Source organism: Vulpes vulpes, chromosome X, assembly GCF_048418805.1.
Source record: "Vulpes vulpes isolate BD-2025 chromosome X, VulVul3, whole genome shotgun sequence".
NCBI lineage: Eukaryota > Metazoa > Chordata > Mammalia > Carnivora > Canidae > Vulpes > Vulpes vulpes.
In genome coordinates this window covers 17,227,057-17,252,310 of record NC_132796.1, presented here as the reverse complement: position 1 = coordinate 17,252,310, position 25,254 = coordinate 17,227,057, and the positions used below count along the sequence as shown (strand labels likewise).

Here is a 25,254-nt window from a genome sequence, read left to right as displayed (position 1 = left end):
TTACAACCAATCTTATATGGAAAGGAAAGTGTTGGGGGAGGGACCTCTTTAAACCCATCACAACTGTAAATAAGTAAAACAGAGTAGATTAAGTAAATTCCCCCAAATAGAGCTTGTTAAAATAAATTTATATTCTCTTTCTCCTCTAATGTTAGCACCCCTTTAAACATGAGTAGCCAATATCAAGAAGCACTTTCCACCTATTTCATAGTACCACCCCTTTGTGTTAAGAAGGGAAAAAAAAAGCTATTTGTGACAGTTTATTTTTAGATATTGATCATCTCCTCTTGCTGCAAAGGGAATAAAAATAATTAAAGTTGAGTGAAAAATAATTTGAAGTACAGCATATTTCAAAGCATAACTATCATCATAACTGTTCAGATGAGATTTCTTGAAAGCCTGGTAATAAATGCATGCCCTAGATATTTTTTTTTTAAATCTACACTTTGCTTATTCAAATTGGCCTCTTTTACTGGTAGCTTAAGTTTAATTTCTGTCTTCAGATATTGTATACAATTCTGAGTGAATGCAGTGATTAGTGTATATACAAGGGCTGAATGAGACCATTAGATGGACACTGACTGTAAACTACACCATTTATTTTAAAATATAATAAGTATTCGTCTATGCTGTGCTCTTTTATCAAACAAAGTAGTATTCCTTTAATGTATATAGCATTCATTTTTTTCCTGACAACTCATATTCATTTTAGAAAATTTGGAAAATATAGAGAAGTAGAGTCTAAATGAAATAAAATCACTCATAGTTTCATTATCAAGAAATAAACACTTATTTTATTTCATTATTTTATCCATCAACCTCGTTCCTATTGCCATGATAGGTAATAACAGACCAGAACCCAGAAAAACTTGGTGCCAAAGATATGACATCACATAACAGTAGAAAAATAACGGATTATTTTAAAGATGATTTACAGACACTAATACATCATGCTTATAATTAAGTTTCCTCTAAAAGACATGTTTTGTTAGTATTCTGTGTTTGCATAGAAGTTGTTTCAGAAGCTTTGTTCACTTTCATTCTAGCATTGGAAAGTGGTTATGAGGATCAATCCTCTTATTTTAACTCATGAATAAACTAAGATGTGAAGTGATAGGTATCTCGGATATCTCTGGGAGTCTTTACATAACTAGCAGAAACAGAACTACAGCATTCACACAGGAGATGAAATAAAATGAGTAACAATTCAAGCATTTAATTCCAACTTTTTCTTGAGCATGTGCTAGCTATAGGGAATAGATAATTTGGTCTCAGGTCAATTTATTTTAACAGGTATGTAATGAGCACCTACTATATATGAAAATGAGTAAGACACCGTTTTTGTCTTCAAGGAGTTCATAATCTAATGGAAGTTAGATCATTATTATTCACAGTAGAATATATAACTGACACAGGTGAGATGTGAAAGGCTATGTAAAGTAAGTTCAAGGGATTTCTACATCTGCCCACACAGTAAAGAATTACAGCTAGTAAGTCAACAAAGAGGACAAAATGGAATCATAAAAAAAAATAATAAAAACCGAAAAAAGAAAGAACAAAGAACAAATGGGAAACATAGATGACAAACAGTGAGGTGGTATATTTGATCTCAACCTTATCAATAGTTACATTAAAAATAAATGGTATAGGTACAAAGATGGTACAAAGAACTGTAGGAAATAATAACAGTTTCATGAATAAGGCACTTCCTAGAGGCCTTAAAGAATAGAATATAATTTTACCAGGTTGAAATTAGATATATGGGCATGTTCTGAGGAGAATCCACACCATAAAAAGATGAGACTACAAAATCTATTTTATCAACAATAAATTGTCCACACAAACTAGACTCCAATTAAAATATGTGGGAGTACTGGAAGATAACACTGATATTATGGTAGGACCATACACTTGGAACCTTCTTAAATTCCAAAGAAAGGAGTTTGTAATCAATTTGGAAATTAGAAGAAAATTGCTAAAAGTAACAAAATTAAAGCTGAGCTTTGGGATGACCAGTATGAAAATGACAGATCCTATACTTATAAGTAAATTAAATCAGGATGTCATGAAGATGTTTTATTTTTTATTTTTTATTTTTTATTTTTTTAAGATGTATTTTGTTAAGAGAAACTGGTAACTTAACATTTCCTTTAAGGTACAACAGAAAAGGGACACTTGGGTCGCTCAGATGGTTAAGTGTCTGCCTTTGGCTCAGGTCGTGATCCCAGGGTCCTGGGATTGAGTCCCATATCAGGGCTCCGCGGAGTCTGCCCCTCCCCCTGCTCCTGTGTGCACGATCTCCCTCTCTCTCTGTCTCTCTCAAATAAATAAATAAAATCTTTTTTGAAAAGGGTACAACAGAAAAGACCTAATTAAAGTAGATGAATTAAGATAAATGGTCAGGTACAAGTTGAGATGGTGTGGGCAAGGCAAGAACCAAAACCAGCTAGCTAAAGAGGTTTTGTTCAAAAACATCTTAAAGGTGACACATGGAATAGGACATATGATGGGAAAACGAGAGTGACATAAAAGGAACTGTGACAAATGTTATGAGCTACTGAACTTTAAAAAATAGATACAAGTAATGTTAGAGCAAAATGTCCTAAGAAGGGTAAGGCATCCTCTTTTAAACAGAGTGTACAGTGGGTGGAGAGTACAGAAGGTCCTTCTACATCTGAGCATATTTGGAGTATTTCAATTATTTGGAGTGTTTTCAATAATTCTGTATGTGGTCAAGTCAGAATATACATAAAGTTCAACTTCTGAAAGTATGTCTCTCTATTCTACCTAATGTTTCCTGACCTGTAAACAGAAACACTTAAACCATTAATGCCTTGAAGCAAATTCCTAAGAAGAATGTAGAACCACAGAGTGCAGCTGTTAAAGGTCCTGCTGAGAGCACAAACAAGCATCTGTGGGCAATATCATAATGGCAAACGTTCATTGTGAAGTAGTTGTCAATAGCAGGTATTCATACATACTGGAAACAAAAGCTGAACCACCTGTTACTTAGATGGTAGGTTCTTAAAATAGCAGAATGGGTGGGAGCTAGTCACATCTGACACAAACCATACTTTCACTACCAGACAATCTCTCTACAGGAGACCTTAATTCACTAAAAATCATTTTGGCCATTCTTCTCAATGTAACATTTGAAGGTTAGAATGACAAAGGTATGCTCTGGAGTCTATGAATTCTAACCTCACTCTATATACTTAAAGTAAAGCTAATTTTCTTTCAAGATCACTTTGTTGATCCCCTTTTGATGTGGGAAAACATCGTATATTAATTAAGAGAAAATGAATACACCTGAGTACTCTTCCTTAGGATTGCCAAGAAAACATCATAATTGTCATTTAGATTTGCAGTCTCGGTTTATAAGGCAATGGAGAATTGGCCAATTACTCAAAAGTAAACTTTAAATAGGCTATCCAGGTCCAGATGTTTGGAGGAGTCTCAAGAACTGAAAAACACCCACTTTCTGTCATAATTATGCTTGTAAATGAAGTTATTTTGCAAGCTGATATCAGATGGATTGCATTCTCATAGAACTGACAATAAATAAGAGTTTCTCATATATACAAAGTTGAAAAATAAACTTTTAATCCTCACATTTAATTCTACCATGTCAACTGTTTTGAGTCTCATGTATAAATAAGAAGCCTAAATAACACACATAATACAGTTATCACTGATCTGGTCATGTAGCACTTAATAATTCTGTATTATTGGGATTGTTTAATATAGATTGCTACTGAGCACATATCTATATTAAACGGCTATGCAAGGTTATCATACAAATACTGTGTAATATGTATCCCTAAATCAGACAGAATTTCTCTCTCATATTTCTCTCTCATAGTAAAAAGGAAGAAACTAATAATCTGTTATCCACATCTCAAATCTTTGGTTTAGTTTAATGCCTTTAAAAAATAGAGTTTTAGAAAATAAATTTTAAGAAACATCATTGATAACAAAGAGCTATAAGAAAAATAACCCATAGATTATATTATTGCTTTTACCCCTGGGCCCTAGAACAATGTAGGAGAACCAGAATCACTTCAAAAACTAGCAAACATGCAGATTCCTGGGCCCTCCACACAGTACATTTGGGATGTATACCAATATTCGAATTTCTAACAGGTTTTCATGTGATGATAATGCTACTGGTCCAGAGAGCACACTGGGCTAGCACTGCCCTACAACACAGGTCAGCCAAAGATGGCCCATGGGCCAAAACCAATCTGCAGCTTTTTTTTTGCAAAACAAGTTTTACAGGCACATAGCCACCCCCATTCATTTACACAATGTCTAAGGCTTTTTTTGCACTCTAACAACAGAGTTGAGTAGTTACAACAGACCCTGATAGCCCACACTACATAGCCTACAAAACCTTAAATACTTATTATTTGACCTTTTACAAAAAGTTTGTTGACCCTTGTCCTAAAATGCCACTCTTCTCCCAATTATCCAGTTGAGATTTCTGAAATTCAGAAGTTAAATTTACTGATATCAAATATAAAGACATGCAGTGAGACTGTTAGGGTATCTCAAAACTCATAAAAATGTTCACAATCTCCACCCATGTCTCTGAGTTACAAGGAGTTGCTGACTTTCTCACTGCCATGATATAATCATGATGTGTTCCACAATTGAAAGTCACAAAGTTATTCTCCTTCCTATAATTATCCCTGGTAATAAAGGACAGGGAGCAGAATAAATTAAAACATCAAACATCAACTTCTCCAATAATCATCGGTATCATCTTATTTTATTGTCTGCTTTCTTTCTGCATCGCTGGCTAGGTTAACAAATGCAGACACCCGAGAAAGCAATGGCAACAGGCTGACATTGGGGCTTACACAGCATGATAACTGCGGGCTTCAGACTTCTTAGATGTGTTTTGTTATTACATTTAATAAATATTGTAAAATATGTACTAGTCAATTCACCACTCTAACGTTTCTCCTTATCTTATGCCAGGCTTGATTTAAACATTTAGATTAGCTATGGTACTCCTGAAGGCATTTGATTTGGGGATCCCTGGGTTGGATAGTATTCAAAGCAAAAAACCAGGTCATGTAAATAGACCACTGTTAAAAGCTGTTACGTATATTCTTTCATATGTGCAATATATAAGTGAAACTAATAGTTGTACTAATAAAGAACAGTGTCTTAGAGCAAAAGTTTTAGATTTTTATCTAAATGGGGCAATTTCATTTTGTGAAAGGCAATACAATCTTCCTCACTAAAATGTGAGACTACCAGACTTACGATTTTTTTAAAGATTTATTTCATTTATTTGAGAGAGACAGAGAAGAGAGTACACAAGCAGGGGGAGTGGCAGAGAGAGAGGGAGAAGCAGACCCCCTGCTGAGCAGGGAGTCCGACATGGGGCTCCATCCCAGAACCCTGGGATCATGATTTGAGCCAAAGGCAGATGCTTAACCAACTGAGCCACCTAGGTGCCCCAAGACTTATGATCTTATAATGATTTCTCTGGAGGTGGAGTTGACTTTTACATCTTCTGGTAAATAAAATGCTTATTTATTAGGCTACATGAATAGTTTCCCAAACCACATATATGGTTTATTTAGAACCATTTATCTTTGCGTGAGAAACTCCCAAACCAGTATCTTACTGGTTTACTCTTGGTAAAAAGGAATACTCTGCATTGTTAGAATACGAAAAAGATAATAAATTAACAGAAGGAAAGGTTGTCATCTAATACCTGTTGCACAATTGTTGTCAATTCCAAGCAGAGCTGTATGACATTATTCCTTGTAACTGAATAGTCTGTGACAGCAGCAAATGGTGACCTACAAAGGGAAAAGGAAAATTGTGATTAATAGGAACAAATTTTGAAAAGTTCCCAAATGCAACAGACTTTTAAGTTAAGATCTTGAATAATAGGAAATGAGTTGTTCTTAAGTTTACATAGTGATAAAAAATATTCAGGACATATTTAAGAAAAAAAAATCAGGAAACAGCTTAGAAGAGAATTAAATTCAAAAAACAATGTTTGCTTTGCTTTTTTTCTTTAAATATTTATTTATTCATTTTAGAAAGAGAAAGAGTATATAGAAGGGAGGAGCAGAGGGAGAAAGAGAATCTCAAGCAGACTGATGTAGGACTTGATCTCATAACCCTGAGATTGCGACCTGAGCTGAAATCAAAACTTGGATGCTTAACTGACTATACCACCTAGGTGCCCCCGCCCCCCAAATAATGTTTTCTTTTCATCAAATTTCTTTTTTTAGTTCTCAGTATTTATTTGGTATTTATAAGGTCTCTTCACCACAACTAAAAACAACAAATAAAGTTGAACTTTAGGTAAAGACAACATTTTAGTTTACTTTCAAATGAGGATTATGAATACAGTATCTTCTTGAAATATAAGTCAGAGCTAGTAATGATAACTAACACTTACTGAGGACTTATGTGCCAGTTACTGTTTTAAATGCTTTACATGTAGCCAATTATCTTCACAAAAACTCTTATGTAGTAGGTACTATTATTCCCATTTTACAGATGAGAATACTGAGATACAAAAAGGGAAGGAACAATAATAAGTGGAAACACGGGTATTCAAACCAAGGATATCTGAACCTACACACCACAGACTTAAATACTAATACACTGCTTCTATGGACTTACTTAGTAAGTTTTATTTTGTTCTAAACTGCTTATTTATGTCACTTCACATCCTTTTTCAAGTTTAGAACATAAATAATAAATATATTCTGATATAAGGCTTATATTTACAAGATTGTTATGTCGACAAATAGGAGCAGTCTTTCTTAGTAAGTGTTTTGTCACCAAACGAATCCACAGCGATTTTCCATTACTTCTTATGGGTTCTCATCTGTGAATGCTCATCAGGTTTTGTAAGGCCAACACTGATAGGATTTGGGAAGCTCCATTTAATAAAAAGAAAATAAAATCACTAATATGAAAGAAGGTGTGAAGGTGAAAATTTAGTCAAATTATTGAATCCTTAGTGCTTTAGACCTTCTATTTGATATCTTTTCAGGCAATTTACTAAGAATGTGTATATATGGAACTGCTTCATGGTTATAAATAATTGTTTTCTTCTAGGAAACTCTACAACTCAAGCACCTCCCATTCTCACATGGGTCCATCTAAGAGATATCTTTTTTTGGTTATACTTTTTAAACCTATTTTTCATTTATGTATTTTTGATGTTGGCCATTCTATTAGCTATGTAATTTGAATTTCCCCAAGATATTTTTCTTTTTTTATTTTAACAACCTGCTCATCATGACAAGTACACTCTTTAAATCCTACCCTCTGTTTCATCCATCCCTCCACTGACTTAGCTTCTGGTAACCATTAGTTCGTTCCCTAATGTTAAGAGTCTGTTCTTTGCTTTGGTCCTTTTTTTCCCCTTTGCTCATTTGTTTTGTTTCTTAAATTTCAAATGGATGAAATCATATGGTATTTATCTTTCTCTGAGTTATCTGACTTAGCATTATATCCTCTAGGTCCATTCATGTTGTTCAAAATGACAAAATTTCATTCTCATAAGATACCTAGGAATAAACCTAACCAAAGAGGTTAAGGATCTACACCCTAAAAACTACAGAACAAGAAATTGAGGAAGACACAAAGAGATGGAAAAATATTCCATGCTCATGGATTGGAAGAATTAATATTGTGAAAATGTCAATGCTACCCAGGGCAATTTACACATTTAATGCAATCCCTATCAAAATACCATGGACTTTCTTCAGAGAGTTGGAACAAATCATCTTAAGATTTGTGTGGAATCAGAAAAGACCCCGAATAGCCAGGGGAATTTTAAAACAGAAAACCATAGCTGGGGGCATCACAATGCCAGATTCTAGGTTGTACTACAAAGCTGTGATCATCAAGACAGTGTGGTACTGGCACAAAAACAGACACATAGATCAATGGAACAGAATAGAGAATCCAGAAGTGGACCCTCAACTTTATGGTCAACTAATATTCGACAAAGCAGGAAAGATTATCCACTGGAAAAAAGACAGTCTCTTCAATAAATGGTGTTGGGAAAATTGGACAGCCACACGCAGAAGAATGAAACTAGACCATTCTCTTATACCATACACAAAGATAAACTCAAAATGGATGAAAGATCTAAATGTGAGACAAGAATCCATCAAAATCCTAGAGGAGAACACAGGGAACACCCTTTTTGAACTTGGTCGCAGCAACTTCTCGCAAAGATACATCCATGAAGGCAAGAGAAACAAAAGCAAAAATGAATTATTGGGACTTCATCAAGATAAAAAACTTCTGCACAGCAAAAGAAACAGTCAACAAAACTAAAAGACAACCTACAGAATGGGAGAAGATATTTGCAAATGACCTATCAGATAAAGGGCTAGTATCCAAGATCTATAAAGAACTTATTAAACTCAACACCAAAGAAACAAACAATCCAATCATGAAATGGGCAAAAGACATGAAGAGAAATCTCACAGAGGAAGACATAGACATGGCCAAGAAGCACATGAGAAAATGCTCCGCATCCCTGGCCATCAGGGAAATACAAATCAAAACCACAATGAGATACCACCTCACACCAGTGAGAATGGGGAATATTAACAAGGCAGGAAACAACACATGTTGGAGAGGATACGGAGAAAGGGGAACCCTCTTGCTCTGTTGGTGGGAATGTGAACTGGTGCAGCCACTCTGGACAACTGTGTGGAGGTTCCTCAAAGAGTTAAAAATAGATCTGCCCTGACCCAGCAATTGCACTGCTGGGGATTTACCCCAAAGATACAGATGTAGTGAAACGCCGGGACACCTGCACCCCGATGTTTCTAGCAGCAATGTCCACAATAGCCAGACTGTGGAAGGAGCCTCGGTGTCCATCGAAAGATGAATGGATAAAGAAGCTGTGGTCTATGTATACAATGGAATATTACTCAGCCATTAGAAACGACAAATACCCACCATTTGCTTCGACGTGGATGGAACTGGAGGGTATTATGCTGAGTGAAATAAGTCAATCGGAAAAGGGCAAACATTATATGGTTTCATTCATTTGAGGAATATAAAAAATAGTGAAAGGGAATAAAGGGAAAGGAGAGAAAATGAGTGAAATATCAGTGAGGGTGACAAAACATGAGAGACACCTAACTCTGGGAAATGAACAAGGGGTAGTGGAAGGGGAGGTGGGTGGGGGGGGTTTGGGTGACTGGGTGACGGGCACTGAGGGGGGCACTTGGCGGGATGAGCACTGGGTGTTATGCTATATGTTGGCAAATTGAACTCCAATAAAAAATTTAAAAATTCATTCTTATTATGGCTGAATAATATTCCATTGTTCTGCTTCATCCATTCCTCTATCCGTTGATACTGCAGTTGCTTCTGTTATTGTAAATAATGCTGCAATAAATGTAGGGATGCCTCTATCTTTTTGAATTAGTGTTTTCATATTCTTTGGGTAAATATCTAGTAGAGGAATTACTGGATCCTATGGTAATTGTATTTTTAGTTGTTGAGGTATTTCCATACTGCATCCTACCTTGCCTGCACCACTTTGAATTCTCACCAAAGGTGTGCCAGTGTTCCTTTTTCTACACATCCTCACCAACACCTGTTGTTCCTAATATTGTTGATCTTAGCCATTTTGACAGGTGTGAGGTGGTATTTCATTGTAGTTTTGATTAGCATTTTCCTGATGATCAGTGATGTTGAGCATCTTTTTCTGTGTCTATTGGCCATCTGGATGTCTTCTTTTGAAATATATCTGTTCATGTCTTCAACCCATTTTTTAATTGGATTATTTGATTTGGGGCTGTTGAGTTTTATAAATTTTTGTATATTTTGGATACTAACTCTTTACCAGATACATTATTTGCAAATATCTTCTCCCATTCCATAAGATGCCTTTTAGTTTTGTTGTTTCCTTTGCTGTGCAGAAACTTTTTATTTTGATGTAGTCCCAACAGTTTATTTTTACTTTTGTTTCCCTTGTCTCAGGCGACATATCTAGAAAGAAGTGCTATGGCCAACGTCAGAGAAAATAATGCCTATGCTCTTTTTTAGGATTTTTATGGTTTCAGGTCACACATTTAGGTCTTTAATCCCTCCAAGGTGTTTATCCATATTTATGTTATATATTACCTATATCTAATAGTTAACTATATTTCCTGAATGGGTTTCTAATCGGTAATGATGATGACATCTTCACGTGCATATTTGCTATTGATATATATATCCTTTAGTGAAATGTCTCCTCATGCCTTTTGCCCATTTGCTGTTTGGACTTTTGGTATTCCTACTATTGAGTTTAGAGAGTTCCTAACACATTTTGTATGCAAGTTTTGTTGAATAGGTGACCTGTAATATTTCTTCTCAGTCTATGGCTTGTCTTTCCGTCCTCTTAACAGGATCTGTTTAATATAACAGGTTTTTAATTTTAATGAGGTCAAACTTGATTTTTTTCTGGATTATACCTTTAGTCCTACATCTCAGATAATCTTCAACTGACCGTAAGTCATATTTCCTTATGGAAGTTTTACAGTTTTATATTTTATCTTTAGATCTGTGGTCCACTTTTGAGTCAATTTTTATATAAGGTGTGAGGTCTGGGTCAAGTTTCACTTTCTTCCCTATGCCTATCTAAGTGCTCCAATACCATTTGCTGAAAGGCTATCCATTTTCCACTGTCAAAAATCAGCTAACCAGGCCTATAAAGGAATGGTCTGGACTCTCTTGGTTTCTATCCTGTCAACTAATACTGGTTTTGATTAGTATTTTTATATAATACTTAAAACTGAGCTATTTCTTTTTCAAAAGTAATGAATTTTTCAGTTTGCTTTTTTAATATAAATTTAGAATCATATAGTCTGTGGCTGTAAAAAATAAACCCTGCTGGTATTTTTATATGAATTTCATCATACCTGTAAGGAGACATGAGAATTAACATTTTTACTGAAGCTTTCAATCTACGAACACAGAGTACAGTATGTATCTTCATTTATTTATATCTTGCTTGATATCCTACATCAGTGTTTTATAGTTTTCATATACTGATCCTGTAGATATTTTGCTAAATTTATGTGTAGGCAACTCACTACTTTTGAAGCAACTGTAAATTGTACTATGTTTTAAATTTTGGTTTCCAATTATTCATTGTTAGTATATAGGAATATAATTAATTTTGTATGTGGACTTTGTATCCCACTTGCTACTTACTTACTAGTTCTAACAGATGTTTTGTAGATAGCTTGGAATTTTCTACCCAATGATATGTATAATCTGAGAATAGGGAAAATTTTATTTTTTCATTCCAATCTCCAGGCCTTTTATTTCCTTTTCTTGCCTACTGCAGTGGATATGACTTTCAATAGATTATTAAATAGGAGGGGTGAGAGCAGACAGCATTACCCTATTCACAGTCTTAGGAGGAAAGCGTTTAGTTCTTCATAATGGAAATATAAGTTTAGCTGTTGCATTTTATTTGTGTTTTATATCAAGTTCAGGTATTACCAATCTGTTTCTACCTTTCTGAGAATTCTTCTAATGAATGGGTATAGGATTTTATCATATGCTCTTTTTACATTAACTGTTATGATCATATGATTTTCATTCTTTAATCCATTGATGTGGTGGATTACACTGATTTATTTTTAAGTGTTGATGCAGCCTTGCATACCTGATATAAATTCCACTTAGCTGTGGTGTATAATTTTATTTATATATGGTTAGATTTGGTTTACCAATATTTTGTGGAGGATTTTAACATGTAAGTTAACAAGTTAACATGTAAGTTCATGAGATATACTGGTTCATAGTTTTCTTTTTTGTGCTGTTTTCAAATATTGGGATCAGGATCATGATCATCTCATAAAATGGGATAGGAAGAATTACCTAGTCATCTATTTTCTGGAACAGATTAGTGCATTGGTGTTATTTCCTCTTGAAACATATAGTGATGTGAATTCACCAAGGAAATCATCTGGGCCTGGACTTTTTATACCCCACCATAAAACGCTTCTAAGTAAAATTCAATTTCTTTAATACTCAGAGGATTATTCAGAGTATCTATTTCATCTTAGGTAAGTGTTCATAGTTTGTGATTCTCAAGGAATTGGAATTGGTCAATTTCATCTGGCCAATTTATGTATGAACTATTTGTAGTGTTCCCTCATGATCCTTTTATTTTAATTGACTTCTCCACTGTGTTTCTGTTTTCAGTTTCATTGATCTTTTGACCCTTTGTCATTATTACCCTGTTCTGCTTGCTTTTAGGTTTATTTTGCCCTTATTTTTTATTTTCTTTTACTATAATAATAGTTAACACAAGATTTACCCTTTGTAAAACCTTAAGTGTACAAGATAGTATTGTTAACTACAGGTACAGTATTAACTACAGGTACAATGTTTTATAGCAGGCCTCTAGAACTTTTTCATCTTGCTTAACTAAAAATTAATACATATTGATTAGCAATTTCTTAAGATGGAAACTTAGTTGATTGATGAAATCTTTTTTTCTGATATAAGCATTCAGTGCTATAAATTTCCTTTTATCACTGTTTCTATCTGTGTATCACGAAATTTATGATTTGTTCTCTTCTCGTTCTGTTTAATATGTTTTTTACTTGCCTTGAGACTTCCTCTTTTATCCATGGATTACTTGGAAATGTGTTGTTTGATTTCTAGTTTGATTACATTATGGTTAAAAACACATACTAGCTGGCTTTTAATTCTTTTAAATGTTTCAAAATATGCCTTATGATGCAGAAGTGGTCTATCTTGGTGACTGTTCCAATGGGTACTTGACAAGAATTTGTATTCTGCTCTTCTTGGATGAAGTACTCTAAAAATGTCAATTGTATAATGTTGTTTAGTGTTTATTCAGTTCTTCTAATCCTTGCTGACTTTATGTCTGGTAGTTTTATCAATTATGAGAGAGTGGATATAAAGTATCCAATTATAATTGTGGATTTGTCTTTTTCTTCTTGTTCCATCAGTTTTCACTTCAGAGCTCTGAAGCTCTGTTGTTTGGCACATACATCTTATCAGCAATGTTTCCTCTTTTTTGAAATGTCTATGTGCTCATCTATTACACTTTGGTATTTTTAAAATATAAAGGTAATATGCACATAATACATGTTAACACTCTGCTTCTGATATGTTTGTTGCAAGTATTTATTTTTCCCAGTTTGTCATCTGTCTTATACCTTGTCACATTTTTCAGTTTTATGTGGCAAAAGTCAATTGGGATATTCATTTGTATTTTATTCCTTATTTTTAAATACTTAAGTCTTTCTCATCTAGTAGCCATTTTTTGTCTATATTTTCTCCAGTTTTCCTACGGATTTATTTTCCATTTAAATAAATGATATACTTAAAATGTTTTAGTAAACAACAGGTAGCGTTCTATCATTATTTTCCAAAGGCTTTATCAGGTGTCCCATACTATTTATTAAATGATCCTTTCCTTCTCCAGTGTTTTTAACATACTGTTTTCAAAATGATTCTACATACCACAGCCTATTATGGGCTGTCTTACACTAATCTACATTCCAAAACTCAGTATTGTTTTTCACCATGATTTACTAAAACAGAAAGAGACATTAAGATTTCAAATAAAGTTAATTGAAAAAATATATAATGAATTAATCTACATTCTCAGTTTAAAAAAATTAACCTCTTAGTGAGGAATCAGCTTTGAAAAATCTATTCTTATGGAAGTTTTCTAAAACTGGATTGTAGAGATGTTGCATAGGTGTATCTTATAGAATGTAAATTAGGCCTCAATAAAACCATTTTTTAAAAGATGTAAAATATAAACCCTCCTAAGACAAAATCATTTAAAAAATGTAACTAAAGGCCATTTTTGCTGCACTGAAGCATAAAAATTGGCATTTTAATTAAGAACTCAACATACTTCTGGCATGAGTAGAAAGAGTTTGGGTTCCTAGGTTTGAAAAGGTCAAAGTCTGTTAATAAAATCTGAAAACTTCATTCAAAAGTGATAAGATGAAATATAGCATGATTTTTCCCATAAATTTAATCTTCAAAATATATAAAAAGAAACATCTATTTGATGACTGAATGCCTGTAGCAAACGGAATTCTAAGGCATGTTTTCCACTTTCCTGACCACTCATATTTCAAGTAAGACAAGTTTCTAGCTCAAGATTAAATATCAAGAAAACTCGGGGGGAGGGCAACTCTACACACACACACCAAGGAAAACACTGATTTTTTTTTCTTGTAGTGAATTTCCCTGAAATTTTTATTTTAAAGGCAAATCATGTATAACCACACTAAAGAACCAATCTCATCCTGAAGATATTAATGTTTGGTATGATTATTTTGCCTAGACACATATGTAAATAAATGATGACTGACAGACAGGGTTCCAATCTTTTTGAGTTACCAAAGATGATTATTTAATTGTGACTTAATGATCATCTAGATAAAGAAATAGATCTCTGTAGAGTTTATGAGCACAATCAGTTCATGAACAGAACAAAAAAGAGAAATTTATTCTTCAGTCTGAAAAAAAAAAAAACAACAACCCTAAGCTAGAGCTCAGGCTACTTATAAAAATGAACGAAGTGACTCCAAGTAAAGGAAATTAAATTCATCACAGGAAAGCTTTCTGATGCCAGAAAATAAAAAAAAAATCCTTGGCTGATCAATAAATGGCCATTACAGGAACTATTCTATTTAGATCCTAAAAGTTAAGCAACTATTCCCCTTAAATCACCATATGGATAATACAATGCTTATAACTCTTTTGAGTGCAAAGGTGTATGACCCTCTAAGAAAGTATTTTTTGTATGTTCTTTTCAAACAGAAGTATTACATTTATGGAAAAGTTATTAGTGGTTTAGAAATGCTAAACAAATTAGAAGTCAATAAGGAAAACTAAAAAGTTTAGAAGTTAATAAGGATATCTGGAATGCCTTGCTATTTCTCAGGTTGGCACAGCTGAGCCTGAGCACAGTCCATAAACAGTGGCAGTGCTAACATTAGTGCTTATCTCTGGAACAAGACATGCCAAGTGAGAGCAGTGAGTATGTGAGAGGAAAGACCAAGCAACAATGTACCACAGTATCTGGTAGTGTCTGAAGTAGTTTGGTTTTTGTAATTTTTTTCCTGGTACACAATTAATTTCTGTTTTATAGTTTCCCATCATGGAAGAAGAAATCAGTTCAACTATTTTTTAAGATAAGGCAAATGATTTCAAAGAAAATATTTTTGCCTTATCACCCTACTCTTATGACTTAAAGATTTAAAATTTTTTTAATGACATAAAAGGTATCTCATTGATCTCTTCAAAATAGAATGGGTTTGAAACGTATTTTAGAAATAATTACAATTAGGTGCTAATGCTAAGAATGAGAGAAAATAATGAACTTTCACTATAAATAACAAGCTTTTTCTATAAACAATACTTATGGACAATGTTAATGATGTTACTGTACAATGTGATACATACAGTGATCCATAAGCCTCCAAGTATAGACTGACTTGGCAAAACCATATAAAACTGCAGGAAAACTGAGGTGTGAAGAACAGCAGGATGCAAGTTAAAAATAGATGAGTAAACCATGCTTTGAAAATAAACAGTAAAGCTACCAAATGGTGATTCATTTCTGAAGCTTTTCCTCTGGGAAAGTCTGCTACTTCATTCAAGTAAATATTTAAAATGGGAGGGAAATAAAAGCAATTTTGTTACCCTTAGATTTTATATGATTTTAAAAACGTAAAGAGCTGGTTTTTGAAAATGAGTTTTATTTGAATGAAAGCTCCACTGAAATTGAAATTTTTGTGAAATTGTAAATATTTTTCCCTAACTTTAAAGTCTTAAACATCCAAAAGGGTTGTTTGTTTGTTTGTTTCAAGAGAGTGAGACTGCACGTGTGTTAATGGGTGGGGGGGTGGGGGAGATGGAGGCAGAGGGAGAGGGAAAGAGAGAATCTTAATTAGTCCTCAAGCCCAGTGAGGAGCCCAAAGTGGGGCTCAATCTCACAAACCTGAGATCATCACCAGAGCAGAAATCAAGAGTCAGATGCTTAAACCACTGAGCCACCCAGGCACCCCAAAAGGTTTTCAATGATATTAAAAATATCTCATTTATGCCTTCAAAGTAGAATGCAAACTAAAATTTCTATAAATAAAAATTCTATATAGTGATTTTTAAATATCCAGGCCAAAAGTGGGAAAGTGGCACTCTTGTGTATTACCACTTGGAGAGAAATACCAAAATGAAAATAAATGTTTATATATGTTGCATTCCTAAGAATAAGTTTCTCAAAATTTTTAAGAATTAGTCAACATTTGAATGGAGATGTAGCATGACAAACGAATGTAACAATTGAAAAACAAGAAGAGCTTTGGTATCAAACAAAAATAGATTCAAATTTCAATTTTCACGTTAGACAAATGACTTTAGGCAAGTCATTTACTGTTTCATATGTAAAATGGGGATAATGATACCTGCTTCATGAGAATTTAATTAGTTGATATATATAAAGCATCTAGTTCAATATCTACAACTAAATTAAAGATTTTCGCATATTCTTTCTGTTCCTTTCTTCTTCTTCAAGTGACATAAAATATAAAAATTGCAATAAACCCATATCATATTGTTGTGCATGCAAGTTCTCCCTAAAATGCAATAAAAAATTTAATGCCAAAATATTTATCACTGTTTAAATTAAAATAAATCTATACTAACAGATCAAAATATTAAGAATTTTTGATCAACACCATTTCTATGGAACTTTTATAATTAAGTACATAAGTTCTAAGTTCTTCAAAAGTAAACAAAAATAAACAAGACAAGATACATTCCTACCTTTTATAAAGAAGGCATAAAGAAGTTAGTTTTGATCTAGAACTTTATTTTTATTGTTTTTTAAGGATTTTATTTATTCATTCATGAGAGACACAGGGAGAAAGGCAGAGACATAGGTAGAGGGAGAAGCAGGCTCCTCGAGGGAAGCCTGATGTGGGACTCAATCCCAGGACCTCAGGATCACAACCTGAGCCAAAGGCAGACGCTCAACCACTGAGCCACCCAGGTGCCTTTTGTTCTAGAACTTTAAAATATTAACTAAATTTATTTAGAGAAGATGTAGGGAATTAAATCATGATTCTACAAGTAACTAACAAATGTTGTTAGTGTTCATCATTTGATATCATTTAAAAGGAAATAAATTGGATATATTCCTCATAAGGCTTTGGTGAACACGATCAATGAATCATAGAATTTTAGTGCTTCAAAGAACTTCAAATTGTGCAGGTTTTACATCCTATTCTAAAAAGAAAATAAGGGGTGCCTGGGTGGCTCAGTTGGTAAAAGCATTTGCCTTCAGCTTGGGTCATAATCCCAGGGTCCTGGGACAGAGTCTGGCATCTAGTTCTCTGCTCAGCAGGGAGCCTCCTTCTCCCTCTCCCTCAGTCTCCTGCTCCCCCTGCTTGTGCTCCCTCTCTCTGTCAAATAAATAAATAAAATCTTTAAAAAAAAGAAAATAAAAACAGAGTTAAGGTTCAAGATTTCCAGGACTATAGGCAGAACTGAAATTCAACTCTTTCTCAGCCTTCTGCTCCTTTGCACTATTTCACGATGCATTTTGGCCAGGATTCACAGTAATGGTCATGGATAACACTGCTCTTTTGGTTATTCTAGCAACAATTAATGTTTTTTGTTTCCTGTGTATCTTGTAGGACACAATGAAACAAGAGGACATATGAAGTGTTGTCTTGTGTTCTTGCTGCTACCTAAAAATATTTTATTTCTTTGAAAGGAATAAGAATATAACTTAAATACATACCCACTAATAATCTCTGATAAGTCTGGGTTACTTGTCAGGAAAAAAAAAAACAGCCTAAACATTTCACCTGGCATGGTTACAGATAAAGCATTACTATATTTAAACTGATTTCAGGATCTTCTGAAATTTATATTAGCCAAGGAACTGGCTAATATATTAAGATATTAAGATATTCATAAGATATCATATAATAAGATATTCATATTAATATCATATATTAAGATAGATATTCATATAATATCTATCTTAAGATAGATATTATAGATAAGATATTCATATAATCCATGGCAAAGGAGGAAGCAAAGTCAAGCTCCCAATTATAGAAACAGCATTCATTATTTACCTCTTTTCTATTACCATTAAAAGATTAAGAATCTGTAAAAAGTGGAAGTTAACATTATATAAACTATTTTTTAAAGATTTATTTATTTACAATAGACATAGAGAGAGAAAGAGAGAGGCAGAGACAGAGAGGAGGGAGAAGCAGGCTCCATGCTGGGAGCCCGACGCGGGACTCGATCCCAGGACTCCAGGATCGTGCCCCGGGCCAAAGGCAGGTGCTAAACCGCCGAGCCACCCAGGGATCCCATATAAAACTATTTTGAACTGCAAACCATTTCACAGAAAAAATTCTTTAAAGAGGAGTTCTCACCTTTAACTCATAACCAACTCATGTATTTCAGTTTTCATGACTTCTAAATAAAACCACTAAACTATTGCTAGTATGGTCACATATATCCTGATTCCCTGATTCACTATACACTTGCAGTCCTTACCCTACCTAATCACTCAGTAGCATTTGACCCTACTGACCACTTCCTTTTCCCGCTAAAACTCTTTACTCCCATCTTAAACGTTCTCACCACTCACACAAAAAAGTAATTATATGAGGTGATGGATGTATTAACTAACCTGGATGTATTAATACCACAGTAATCACTTCATAATATATGTGTGTATCAAATCATCATACTGTACACCTTGAACATACATAGTTATTTGTCAATTATGGCTCAATAAAGTTGGAAAAAATAAAATACTGAAATATTAAAAAAAAACCCACACACAAACAAACACCTCTTTACTACCTTTGCTTCCATGACACTCCTCTCATCTAATTCTCTCCTACCTCTTTGGTTATGCCTTCTCATTTTACCCACAAGCTGCACTTTTTCTACTCATCTTTCAGTTGTTGCTGGTTCACAGAGCTCATTCTTTATCCCAGTTCTCTTCATTTACTCAAAAAGCACCCACTATAAGCCAAGAAGTCTTCTAGATAATTGTAACAGTGTGAACAAATCAGATGAATATCCCTGTTCTCTTAAAGCATACATAATATAATCAGATAGAAATAATAATACATAAGTAAATTATATGGTGTTAGAAGGGTATAAGTGGTACAGAAGACAAATAGAGCAGGATAAAAGGAAACCATTCTAAAACTCTCCTTAGACCACCAATATTAATATATCCATGACTTTATCACCTATTCCCAAATCTCTATCAATGATATTTTTTCTCAGCAGCAATACTCTAAAGACCTTTTCACAATTTATCATGCCTCACACTCAACTCAGTGTTCATCTTCCACCATAACCTGTTCCTATTTTGATAATAGCATCACCATCCAGTGGGCCAGCCAAGTCAGATACCTAGATGCCTCCTGTAGTCTTTAGATCTTATCTGTCCCAGAATATTATTTATCTGCATAAATATCTCTAATATTCTTCTATCATCACTTCTGCTCCTCCAATTAAAAACTTCAGTAAACAGCAGGATCAACTGTATTGTTGAATCATAGTTCTACCACTTACTTGCCATTTGGTTTTGAAATTAACCTCTAAAAGTGCTAGTTTTTCTTACTGTAAAATGGAGACAACCCTCCTAGGGTTGCTTTGATTAAATGAATGTGGCTGGAGGTATCAACATCAAAATCATCAACAGTAGCAGCCGCATTAATTTCTAAAATAGCTCTTAAGTTAGTTTTCCTTCTCCCATCCTTATTCTTCTTTAATTTTTCCCAACACTATAGCCCTAGTAATCATCAAGATCCACAGGTCTAAACTCAATGACCCTATTAAACAAGTTCTCAAGGTCTTCAGCATAAGTCCAAATGCCTTAGCATGGAAAATTTTTTTCTCCTTTCCCTTCTAAAACTTAAGCTTGTTAATAAATAAAGCATCATCATTATAGGCAAGCCAGCCTAGAGCTGAACTTTTCTGTGAAAGATCTTCAAAATATAAATTTCAGTTTCTTTGTTCAATTTACAGTCTCAGCAGGTGATTTTAAAGTTATCACAAAGTTGTCTTTTTTTTCCTTCCAAGTACATATTTCATTTGTATGGTCAAAATATTAAATGGTTTTTGATTTCGATCACCATGGTATGACGGAATACAAAATAAGCATTGTGAAAACTTTTGCAGCAATGGAAGCCAAACAGATGACTTAAATTATTTCCCTCAGGCTTTTTATCACGTTTTTTCTTCCTATGAAATAAACAAAACATCATTGATTGACTTCAGGGATTGTTATGCATGTGTTTGTATATGTTTTTGTATGTGTATGCATACTCGTGTTTGTAGGTGAATTGTCATTTACTAAAAGAATCTTTTTAGATGATAAAAAAGTCACCATAAAAAATTATATAAAACAATAAAATATCAGAAACTACCATAGTGTTCTAGAAGCTATTTATATGATTTTATATTATAGTCTTATCTGCCACTAAAAAGTAAAAACATTCTACGTATTCATTTATTTGACAAGTACTAGTGTAAAAAGAACATAAAATGAAATTTACTATATACAAATATTAAGGCTGAGCAAATTCACAATTATAGAGCAGGTCATAGTATAAGAGCATATAAACTATAATCGAGTATGTGTTCTAATTACTGAGAAGCCTTCTGAAACAAGTATATTACTTAAGGATTAAGCCATATTTTAAATATATTTTACTTATTGACCATTATGAAATTTGTAGAATTAATACTTAAAGTTACTTAAAGTGTAACTACTTTAAATGATTGATAAATGTAGTTTAGATAATTATGAGAATTAAATTTTAATGATGTCATAAATGCAAGAGAAATATGCTATGTCCACCAATTAATTACCAAAAAACTAATAACCCAGAACTTAATATTAAGATTTGGATTTAGTATCAATTATGTTATTATTAATATATATAAATTCAGATAATATAAAGTTAAGTTACCTTAACTTTTACCTTAAAAATATAAGTATTTTAGTTTTACATAAGGCCTCATATTTTATGAAATACATTAATAGGTTTTTCTAATGTTAAATTATAACTGCATTCAGTCATGATTTTTGTATCATTCTCTGCCTCGCTTGCTAACATACATTTTTAGGATTGGCACCCATGGTCATAAGTAAGACTGGATCATAAAAAAAGGCCTCATATTTTTAAAAAGCCAAAATATTATATATAATATATATCTCACTGACATTCACTCAAGAAAGAATTCTGGTAAAATTGTTTATTACTGGAGTTTCTTATGAGAGATAAAATGTATTTTAAAATTTGGTTATTTGGGATGCCTGGGTGGCTCAGCGGTTGAACGCCTGCCTTCAGCCAGGTGTGATCCTGGGGTCTCGGGATCGAGTCCCACATTGGGCTCCCTGCATGGAGCCTGCTTCTCCCTCTGCCTATGTCTCTGCTTCTCTCTGTGTGTGTCTCTCATGAATGAATAAATAAAATCTTTAAAAAAAAATAAAAAAATAAAATTTGGTTATTTAATCACCATAGTACATATCCCTTACAAAAAAATTCCAAAAATGAAAGAGCTTAATTTTTTTAAAAAACAACTGTGATTCACCATTACAATGTTTAACCACATATTCGATTTTAATCTTTTTTCATTTTATATCATGAAAACTTTTGTTATTTTATGTGTTCCAAGACAAATAAAAATTAACTAGGAAAAAAATCTAAAACTATGTTTGTGATATCCAAGACTGTGCAGTGTAATAATAAAGAATGAATAAAGCAAGGTAAGGAGACATGCAATGCATGCTATTAAAGTGTCAGTGTCTAATTACTCATTTAAAACAGTAAATAGAATCCTAATGGTAACTCCCTTAAATATGACCAATTAATACAAAAAATAAAGAAAATTAGGAGATAAAATAGTACTATCAATCTTGTTATGACAGCTAAAAATGACTTTGCTTGTAAAGCAATTAATGTATTCTGAAATTGTCAGGCACTAATTATTAATTGGCTACTTAGTTAGATATAAAAATTCACAAATGATTAATGTCTATTTGATGATAACCCTACTTACACTGTGGTGAATGATAATTAGACATTTGCAACTTGATATTCCTCTGTCCAATTCTTTTACAAGAACATATGAAATGATGTTACATTCAAGATAGTGTCTGAGGAGGATTACTTATGAAACATGTGGAAGATCTTACCTGTCCAACCAGGCAAGCAGACTCTTGGCTGCTCCTATGAGATCCACAACCGAAGTCAGAAAGTCATTTGGCAATTTTCGGCTGGTTCTCCCATCATAATGGCCACTCCTTCTCCTCCCTGTTATAAAATTCTGTAGATTTTTGGCAGATGCATTCAGCTTGTGAGAAAGGGTTTTTAGATTTTCTGTTTCCAAGCCATAATTCTGAATTATAAAAAGAGAGAAAACAAATATGCTTAAAGTCAGTATTATATTCATTCACTAAAATATTTACTGAGTAAGTTACTACGTACAAGCAACAAAATTTGTATTGACTAAGATAGGATTCCTGGCCTAGCAGAACCCACAGTCAAGTGAGGATCTGGGCAAATGTCAGATAAAGAAATTACAATAAAATGTGTTAAGAGCTAGTATAAACGTGAAAAGATCAGAGTATTATATCTTGGAACTATGCCATGCAGGAAAGAAAGATTACCGGGACTCATAAGTGTTTTTTTAACCCAAACTTAAATTCATTTACTTGTGAAATTCATTTTTATCCTTATTTTTTTTATTAAGAGATATTATTTATTTGAGAGAGAGGGAGAGGGGGGTGGGAGAGAGAGCGAGCACGAGTTGGGGAGTGGCACAGGGGAAGAGAGAGAAGCAGGCTTCTGGCTCAGCAGGGAGCCTAACACAGGGCTTGATCCCAGTACCCCAGCAGACCCTGAAGGCAGACACTTAACCTACTGAGCCACCCAGTTGCCCCAGTAATTACTGTTTAGTATCTATTCTATTTGCATATGTGTAGTCATGAATGTAGATGCTACGAAAAATTCTGCTTTGCCAAAGTGAGGAAAAAAAGCACAACCCAATGATAAAATGAAAAAGAAATAAATCATATGCAATACAGCTTTATTCTGTGTCTTCTCCATAATGACTTATATAAGAAATTTCTTCTATAATATGGTACCAAAAAAACCTCTGATTCCTCATTGGAACCAATATACTTTCTCCTTTTTATAATACAAATTATGACACTGAACTTATTTCTATTTTTGCCATGGTTGCACTAGCTCACAGTCAAATATGAAGCACATCAAAAACAATCATACTGACTTTTTGATGTTTGTTTTCTTATAGTTCCTTGGTCTCACTTTTGAATTTGCAGTGGTATTTACTATTTCACCTTAAATATTGTGTCTATAAATTAATGCAGGAAGAAGTTATATGAATAAATATATCTAAGCTTTTTTAAAAAAACACATTCAATGCAAAACACTGTAGGATCTCCATAAATAAACTTTAAGGAAAGACTTCCTAAGTTATACTAAAATTTTAAAAGAGTTAATTGTGCACTGTAGAACACCTCCAAGAAAGGCTGGTCAACCTGCTCAAAGGATGACCTTCATCAAACTACTTAGCATGTACATTATTGTCATGTGTAAAATTAAAAGTATTATTACCTTATAGAAAACCATAAAACCCAAACAAGTTTAGATAGCCTCTGAGGCCCAAATGAATTCTAAGTTTGATTTATTCTCCTTTCATAGTTGATGACAACGAGGCACAGAGAGATTTTTCTCGTGTGCTTAACAGAGCTTAGACAGAATTCTGAATGGGACTATGTCACAAGGCCATATGTGAGGGGATGCCTAAGCAAAATGGTAGATAAAATACTAGGGATATGAAAAAGAGAAGCAAATCGCACAATAAATTTAGCTGTATTAAGTCAACAATAACTGAGTAATTACTTTATATGAAATTTGACGTTATTTCTTCTATGATAATTTAAGAAACTTGGAAGAGAAAACAAAGGAGGGACTAGTGGAGGGTTTGGACACATAAACATCAAATGCCAAGTTATGTAAAAAGAAATTAAAAATATAAATAAATAAATACCAAGTTATGTATGTTATCATTGAAGGTTTCATAGTGATAAAAATCTGAATGTTCTTTGCTAAAAATTTACATTTTTTATTAAAAGAACATTTCCTTTTGGAGCCATGGGTCTGTTTTTTTTTAATTCAGTATATTAAACATTCACTACTAAATTTGAATTGTAGTATTCTCTCAAGTCAAAAGGTTTTGTTTGTGCAAATAAAACAACATTCTATTCAGATTCTCTTGCATCTGAGGGTGGATTATCTGCGAAACATTTGGGAGATTTTACCCAGCTTATCAGTATGTTAAGAAGGAAATCCTTTTACAAGTTTATTAAAGATACTCTTTAATGACTAGGTAAGAACAATTTATAATCATATCAACTTATTTATTCATTTATTTGGCTTAAAACAACAGAAATTTACTTTGGAGATCAGAAATCCAAAAATCACTACCAGTGGGATAAAAATCATAATGTTGGCAGGTCCACGTTTCTTTCGGAGGCTTGAATTCCTGCCTCTGGTAGCTCTTGACATTCCTTGGTTTGTGGCCACTGTTAACTCCTGTCTCTGTCTCTGAGGTCACATGGCCACATCTTCTGTGTGTACCAAATCCCCTTTTGCCTCTCCCTCATGAGGACACTTGTGATTGGATTTGTGGTCCACCTGGATAATCAAAACTAATCTCCCCCTGCAAAGATCTTTAATCACATCTGAATATGTACATTACTCACTTGCTGGAGGAAGCTAAAGGCCTCCTCCAAAGTCAGGAACACCTGCTGGTCCCTTCCAAAGCTCATTCTCAGCTGCCCTTTGGAGACTCTATGAACTAAATTTCAAAGACACTTCTAAATTGCTTTCCTGAAAGTATTTTCAGAAGTTTTCCCCCGTGTTAAGGCATTTTCCCTGAAGTATAAAAGTATTTTCATTTTTGTATATTAATGATTTTCATGAGGAAACATTTGTTTATAAACATAATAATTTCTTAGAGATGATCAAGTGGTTAGTTCATTAGAGAGGAAACTAATCAATCAACCTGTAATGTAACTTTCACTCTATAGCTATTAGCCACCATAGAAGTTAATTTATCTTTATATACAATACTAGCATCTCAGATATTTTCTGAGAAAAG

The 25,254-nt window shown here is 33.5% G+C and overlaps 1 protein-coding gene across 8 annotated transcripts in view; it reads right to left on the bottom strand.

Moving 5' to 3' along the window:
* CNKSR2 (connector enhancer of kinase suppressor of Ras 2) overlaps positions 1–25,254 on the bottom strand; it is a 274,913-nt gene that overhangs the window by 184,352 nt on the left and 65,307 nt on the right. For all 8 annotated transcript variants that reach the window (XM_072744442.1, XM_025997461.2, XM_072744443.1 and 5 more), the window contains exons 3-4: positions 22,262–22,464; positions 5,732–5,819 (exon numbers count right to left, since the gene is read on the bottom strand). In XM_072744442.1, coding sequence (XP_072600543.1) covers positions 5,732–5,819; positions 22,262–22,464 — 291 coding nt within the window. The remainder of the gene's footprint in view (positions 1–5,731; positions 5,820–22,261; positions 22,465–25,254) is intronic.